This window comes from Solanum dulcamara, chromosome 12 (assembly GCF_947179165.1).
Source record: "Solanum dulcamara chromosome 12, daSolDulc1.2, whole genome shotgun sequence".
Classification (NCBI taxonomy): domain Eukaryota; kingdom Viridiplantae; phylum Streptophyta; class Magnoliopsida; order Solanales; family Solanaceae; genus Solanum; species Solanum dulcamara.
Genome location: NC_077248.1, coordinates 56,628,660 through 56,636,483, shown reverse-complemented (window position 1 = coordinate 56,636,483; position 7,824 = coordinate 56,628,660). Strand labels below are relative to the sequence as shown.

The following is a 7,824-nucleotide window of genomic DNA, read 5'->3' as shown; positions in this document are numbered from 1 at the left end:
AGCTTAGTTAGGGATTTAATTGTATTTTTAATATTGGACTATTTTAGGACATTTTGAGCATCGATTTGTGTCCCATTTTGGAGGGCAAACTCAATAAATATGTTTAGAACCTTTTCACATAGTCATTTTTGGGATTTCAATCGCGGCTCTCACAATCCCCTTTTTGACCCCATTTTGGGTCCATCTCCAAAAAATATGACTCCAGTGTTAAAATATTCATATTGATGAGGTGATCAATATTTTGATAGCATGGAGACATTTGGAGTCATTTTTGGAGCGAAAAGCTATCAGAAAGTGGACTTGGAGTGCGCATGTTAGGGTTCGAGGTAGGCTACGATCTTCTTTCTTTTGATTGAGCTTCATGAGGTATTGTTTAGTATAAATTGCTTGTAATTTGTGTTGTATGTAGTGGATTAGGATTGAGTCCTAGATTCTTAATTCTTTGTCCCGGTGAGAGCCTTAGTCTAGGTATCCTTATGAGACTTTCAGACTAGTGGCTAAGACTATTGATTATGCCTTAGTTTCACTTTAATTAGCCTATTTTAGGTGACTTGATTGATGTTTATGATGGTTGGTACATTTGTGCCTTAGACTTGAGATGTGGTTCGATACTTAGTTATTGTAGCCATTATTGGCGGGAGATTATATGATTTAGTGTTCTTCAGTTTTGTAGCACACTTATGTAGGAGCCCTAATATAGAGACTTTCACCTAGTTAGGCTTATACATTACTGTCGGATCCTATTTCTGGATTTAGAGCTAGAATTCCATATGCTTTCTTATTGTTGTTTGGAGGGGCTAGCGGTGGCTAAATTCTTGAGGTTGTATTCCCAGTTGGATCTAGCGGTTTTAATTAACTAGCTAAGCACCATTTCCTCACTTTCCTCCTCCTTGTTACCCAGTTAGGGTTGAGTTCCATTTTGGGCCCTGATGTTGAGTTAGAGGAGTAGACTTGGGTCATAGGCCTAGGTTAGAGGCCGATTTCATGTGCTAGTCCTGTTTTTATGTTCCAGAGGGTAAGCTGCTTGTGGCGTCATTATTGTATGTGATTGTGTGTGTTGTTTAGGTACTAGTGATGGCATGAATTACATTTGATCATTTTTTTCATAGATGTAGTCAACTTCGGTTCATGCATTAGTTGTTGGCATTAATTTGAGAAAGGTGTGTTGTAACCCAAACTATTTTACACTGATTTTTGAATAGGGATCGTACTATCTTTATTACTACTATTTTTAGTGACTGGAGGCATCAACGATGCACTTATTTTATGATATTGATTCGAGGTATCAGGATTTACTTATTTTATGATATTGATTCGAGGTATCAGGATTTACTCATTTTATTATATTGATTCGAGACATCGAGGATACGCTCATTTTATGACACTAGCTCGGTCGTAGAGATTTTTGACCCTTTCTATACTGATTTAACTTTTTATCTCTGGTTATTGCAATGGATAGGACTTTGATGATCGGATATATATATTGATATAAGACTTGGATCAGGACTAGGCAGTTATATAGAGGCATTTTCGATCCCCCCACAGCAATCCCAGAGAGGTTCATGGGTCTTACGTCCTGGCCGAGACTGGAAGAAGATGTATATATCTTGGTATGAGGCACTTGGCACTGATGGTACTACTGGCTTATTTGGATGACTCTCATTCATATATGCATTACCTATCACCAGCATAGTTATTTGTACCTATCTGTAGTATGGGATGATGTGCAGGTTTACGTATTGTGAGTGTACTTCCTGGCCACACGAGGGCTCAGGATGTATTGTCTTACTATTTGCGAACTTGTGGCAGTATAAATGGTGGTCTCTTGTTTGAAGGTAGTTACTGCCCTTGTTCTTATTTATCTAACTTTTATGTAGGGATTTAGTTGATACGGTCCCTTGGGCCTTTATGTGATAGTTGTGTTTACTTCTATTAGTAGGGTTTCACTTAGTTGTTCCTCCATTTCATAGTTATCATCGTGTTTAGGTCTTGGGCTAGCGCAACCAGGTACTTCGATGCTTGTTTCCTATTTTCTCTCACTTTCTTATATCTGATGTTTCTTATTGTAGGTTTTCATATTATTCCTATTAGTTACTTGTGATATATACTCCTTGCTTGCATGTTCTTTACACTTGTATCATCTTTAAAGTTCAGTCGGCTGATACCTACTAAGTGCCACTTGTTGTTACTCATACTACACTTCTTGACCTTGCAGATCATAGTACAGGTTTTCACTACTGATTTGGATATCGTGCGGAGAAGCTCTTAGATTTTGAAGAATTTGGTGAGCTCTTAGCGTTTGGAGTTGCCTATCTCCTTCTAGTTTTGCTTGGACTATTCTTTATTTGGTATTCGGAGATAAGAGACTGTGTATAATACTCATCACATTTTAAAAAAAACTCTTCGTAAGACATATTTATATAATCTAGTAAGAAAATTTAGCCCATTTAAAAATAGTTAGGTGTAAGATTTTATTCATTCTAAAATTCTTTAATCTTAATTAAATCAAATAAAAGTTCCAATTTAAGACGGAGCGACTTTTCAAAATAATTTAAGAAAATAACTTACGTGACATCTATGTATCATTCCATATCACTATAATTCATGTTATAAACTATTACCAACTTATAAATAACAAAGTTAACTAATTCATGCTTCACACAAATATTCCAACTCCAACTGTAAATTTAGTACATCATAAGACTTGGAATTTATATGGCCCAAAATAAAAAAAACAAGCAACCAAATTAGGTTATAATCCATGGTGTCATGAATGGATCAACCCTTATAAATAAATACATAAATACATATACACAAACACCCCATGGATCAGATACATGTCCCAAAAACTACTACAAAATATAGATGCCTATATGCAAATTTGATCTTCCTTAAAGCTCCCAAAAATATTATCTTCAATGGCCACCTTCAAGCATCTGATCAGACATTTCCTACGATAGAAAAAACTATCGCTAAGCATAAACTTAGTGGTGCAAAAACTATAAGTTTGAAGCCTTTAGGTTCTCCAATTTATTTTCTCAAGTCATGAGTAGAACAAATTTAACATAATAAATAAATCGAGCCAACAAATATATCACGAGTATCAAGTTCTATATTTAAAAGTTTAAGTGTCAATAATTCATAGAACCACATTTACAAGATTTAGCACCAAGTTTCACCCAACATGTACGTCATGTTGTCACACCAACAATGATCAAGAATCAAGAAGGACTAGAGCCTGTATAAAAAAGGGTAAAGACCCAATAATCAAGAGAACAAAGAACCATATTAAAAATGGCTTCCTAATTCATACTCAAAAAGAGCTAGGCCATGCCTGTGAGCACTCTTAATCACCTGGCCTCCACAGGTTCTGATCACTGTCCTCTCCTTTTGGAATGTACTGAAAGACAAAGTCCTACTATCAAATATTTCAAGTTCTTACACTGTTGGGCTGAAAATGAAAACTTCATTGATACTGTAAGATCTTGCTGGGAAAGACCTATGGATGGAAATCCAATGAGGACTTTCCATCAAAAACTGAAAAGAGTTTCTAATACCCTTAGCCACTGGTCTAGAAAGCAATATGGTGATATATTTGCTTCAGTTAAACAATTTGAGGAACAGGTTATACAAGCTGAAGAGAATATCATCAATGACAATTCTGAAGATAATAGAGCCAAGTTGAATCAGATAAATGCCCAGTATATTAGATATTTGAAGATAGAGAAGTCCATCTTGAAACAAAAAACTCAATTGCATTGGTTCAAAGATGGAGATGCCAATACCAATTACTTCCATGCCATCATAGAGGGAGAAGAAGAAGGTTGTTCATCCATCAAATCAGTGATGAACAAGGAAACTCTATCCAGGGTGATGATAATATTGCAAGTGCAGCCTGTGCACACTTTGAGAAACTTTTTACTGCTAAGGAGAAACAAATCAATGAAGATGTGATTTAAATGCATCCCAAGGATAGTTACTGATCAGCAGAATGAATTATTACATTCCATACCTACAAAGGAGGAGCTAAAGGAGGTAGTATTTTCTATGAGTCCTACTTCTGCTGCAGGGCCAGATGGCATGAGTGGTAAGTTCTTTCACTCATGCTGGTATATCATTTGTGATGATCTGCTGAAGCTGGTGCAGCACTTCTTCAATGGTCACTATATTCCCAGGTACATATCACATGCTTGTTTGGTTCTACTTCCTAAAACTGAACACCCCAACAAACTGTCAGAGTACAGGCCCATCTCCCTCAGTAACTTCACTAGCAAGATCATATCCAAGCTCCTTTGTCTCAGACTTGCTCCCATTCTACCTCAGCTCATTTCGGACAATCAGTCAGAATTTGTTAAAGGTAGGAGCATCTCAGAAAATATAATGCTGGCTCAGGAGATTATTCACAATATTAAGAGGCCCACAGTTGGGGACAATGTAGTGATTAAGCTGGTTATGGCTAAGGCATATGACAGGGTCTCTTGGTCCTTCACTTGTATGGTCATGAGAAGGATGAGATTTAGAGAAGTTTTTATTGATATGGTATGGAGGATCATGTCTAACAACTGGTATTCAGTCATCATCAATGGGGTAATACATGGTGTTTTTCATTCAACAAGAGGTCTCAAGCAAGGAGATCCCTTATCACCTGCCTTATTCATTATAGGAGCAGAAGTGTTATCCAGGATGCTGAATAATCTTAACCAACACTACCTATATACTAGATTCCATATGGAAAGAAAGGGTCCACAAGTGAACCATTTGAGCTTTGCAGATGATGTGCTCATCTTCACTGCTACAAACAACTTTTCCATGACTCTTATTTCCAAGACTTTGAAGGTTTATGAAACAACTTCAGGCCAGCTGATCAACAAGGACAAGAGCCAGTTCATGCTTCCTCTTAATACCAATCCTGATATTATTGATAGGATAGGCAGGATCACAGGCTACAAGTGCACACATGGTCCCATTACTTACCTGGGCTGTCCAGTTTACATTGGACGACAGAGAATCATATACTATATAGGTATGGTGTCCAAAGTTATAAGCAAAATTAGAGGCTGGCAGAATAAAATACTGAGCTTTGGAGGCAGAGCAACTTTGGTGAAATTAGTGCTCCAATCTTTACCAATCCACTTGTTGTCTGCGATCAGACCTACTGCTACAACTATCAATCAGATTAAAAGCCTCATAGCTAACTTTTTCTGGGGGTGGGACAAAGAGAAGAAGAAATATCATTGGGCATCATGGGAGACTCTCAGCTATCTTGTGGAGGAAGGGGGTATTGGCATGAAAAATATACAAGATGTGTGCTTAGCCTTACAGTACAAACAATGATGGACTTTCAGATCCAAGAAGACACTATGGGGAGAGTTTCTGAAGGCTAAGTACTGCTAAAGAGCTAATCCTGTTATAAAAAAATGGAACAAAGGTCAGTCTATTATGTGGAAGCACATGATGGCTAATAAAAGTGATATTGAGCCGTATATACACTGGCACATCAACTCTGGTACATGCAGCTTCTGGTGGGATGATTGGCTGGGTATGGCCCCCTAGCTTATCATAACAACCATCTACCTAGACTCAACAATAGTAGAGTATCTGATTACATGGAGAATGGGGAGTGGAATGTGCAGAAAATCAGAAAATATGCCCCTCCTCAACTGGTGCAGCAGATACTAAGTACTGAGGTAGACCATCATTCTAACACAGCTGATCAAGCTTGCTGGAAGTTGACTTCACATGGTAACTTCACTTCTAAATCAGCTTGGGAAATAGTTAGGAAGAAAATAGCCAAGACCCTGATTGATAGATGCACTTGGCACGCTAACATTCCCTTCAAAGTATCTTTCTTACTATGGAGAGCTGTGAGACAGAAAATCCACACTAATGATAAACTTGTCCAGTTTGGAGCAGCACCAGTAGCATGTTCTTGTTGTTACAGACCAGGATTGGACAATGTAGATCACATATTTGCTTCTGGAAATTTTGCCAAGCATATTTGGCAACAATTCTCTAGCTCATGGGGGATAATACAAGGGACCTGCTCACTGAGAAGTATACTGATGAAGTGGTGGACTGCCAAGTCCAGTAATGAGGCTCAGAAGCTCATGTTGCAGGCCACTCCTATCTTTGTATGTTGGAATTTATGGAAGAATAGATATGCAAGTAAGTATGGAGGAAAGAAATCTAGTACTACTAGAGTTAAATTCTCCATAGTCAAGGACCTTTACATGCTGATACACAATGCTTTCCCCTATATTAAGTGGCTACAGAGCTGGAAGGAACTGGTTCCTATGCTAGAACAGTGTCAACAAGACATGAGAGTGACCAAAGTTATGTGGATCAGACCTCCATCTTCCATTGTGAAATTGAATACTGATGGGAGTGCATTAGACAACCCTGGGAAAATTGGAGCAGGGGGAATATTAAGAGACCACAATGGTAACTTAATATATGCCTTTGCAACTCCATTGGAAATGGGTACTAATAACCAAGCAGAGGTGCAGGCAGCAACTATTGGCCTCACTTGGTGTCTTCAACATGGACATAATAGAGTGATATTGGAAGTTGACTCTGAATTATTGACTAAGTGGCTGAAACAAGACCTTAAGCCACCTTGGAGCATTCACAGATATATTACAAAGTTACAATCCCAGGTCCAACAATTGGAATTTTTTCAGTGCAAACATACATTCAGAGAAGCAAAACATCCTGCAGATACCTTATCAAAATGCAGCCACATGTTCAATGATACACAACACTTCTACAACCTCCAGCAGCTACCACAGGAAACAAAAGGTTACATCAAGATGGACAAGCTAGGAATGGCAAGTTTCAGAAGGAAAACTCTGAAAAGAATCAAACTATCCTCTTGACTGATCTCATTCCCAATGTGTAATAGACTATTTACCTGTATTTTGTTTTACTTCTTCATATTCCACCTAGTTATTTCCTATTGTAAGGGGAGAGTCTCCCTTGTTTATTGCTTCAGTAGAAATAATATCACAATGCTAGAAGTAAAAGATAGAGTAGGAGTGCCCTCTACACATCTGCACCCTCCAAGAACTTCCACCTACCACAATACTCAAGAGCATACAGCAACAACAACAAAGACCAGCAACACAACATCACACACATGGATCCACACTCAACAGCCATAAAAAAGAAGCCTAAGTTCCAATTCTGTTTACTGTTGGGTGTCTCATTGTCCAGGTATCATGCAACTTTGAGCCATATGGTGGTGTTGCAGCACCTGAGCAACAGCACATGGAGCAACTATAGTACATCAACAGCAGGTGGAGGCTCATTCAACTCTAGGAGTTCCCTTCTTGTTGGTTTTAATTTTGCAGGAACAATGTTTAAGGACCAACAACCCACCATAGACCTGCATCAACTCAACAACATCAATATCAATTGCAAAAGCTCCATTACATCAGCAGAAGTGAAGGCCACTAATCATCATCAGCAACAACCTAACATCAACAACAGAAGTCAGAGGAAACCACCAACACTCAACAAATACATCATGCAACACCAAAAGAACTAGAAATTGGGCAATATTACAGCAAATACACCTCCTGTAGAGCCCAAGAAGTTTCAACTCAAATGGATAAATAGAGACGTTAGTCGAGCGACCTTAAAAAAGTTGGCCGACTTAAGTCTCATAATGGAGCAAGTCTCAATTTGGAACTTCCAACTTGTGGAAAAGGCCTCCAAAAGTTGCAGGACAACAGAAAACACAGTAATTGCAAAGCCCAAGAAGTTTCAACTCCAACGAACAATCAAAGACGTTAGTCAAGCGACCTTGAAAAAGTTAGCCGCTTT

At 38.3% G+C, this 7,824-nt stretch overlaps 1 protein-coding gene across 1 annotated transcript; it reads left to right on the top strand.

Annotated features, from left to right (window-relative positions):
* The first annotated feature begins 4,047 nt into the window (after window positions 1-4,047).
* LOC129875783 (uncharacterized) lies at window positions 4,048-7,546 on the top strand. The gene is made up of 5 exons (XM_055951023.1): window positions 4,048-5,023; window positions 5,517-5,539; window positions 5,634-5,918; window positions 6,017-6,087; window positions 7,213-7,546. The coding sequence occupies exons 1-5, from the start codon at window positions 4,048-4,050 to the stop codon at window positions 7,544-7,546; spliced, it is 1,689 nt and encodes a 562-aa protein (XP_055806998.1).
* Window positions 7,547-7,824: the final 278 nt, after the last annotated feature.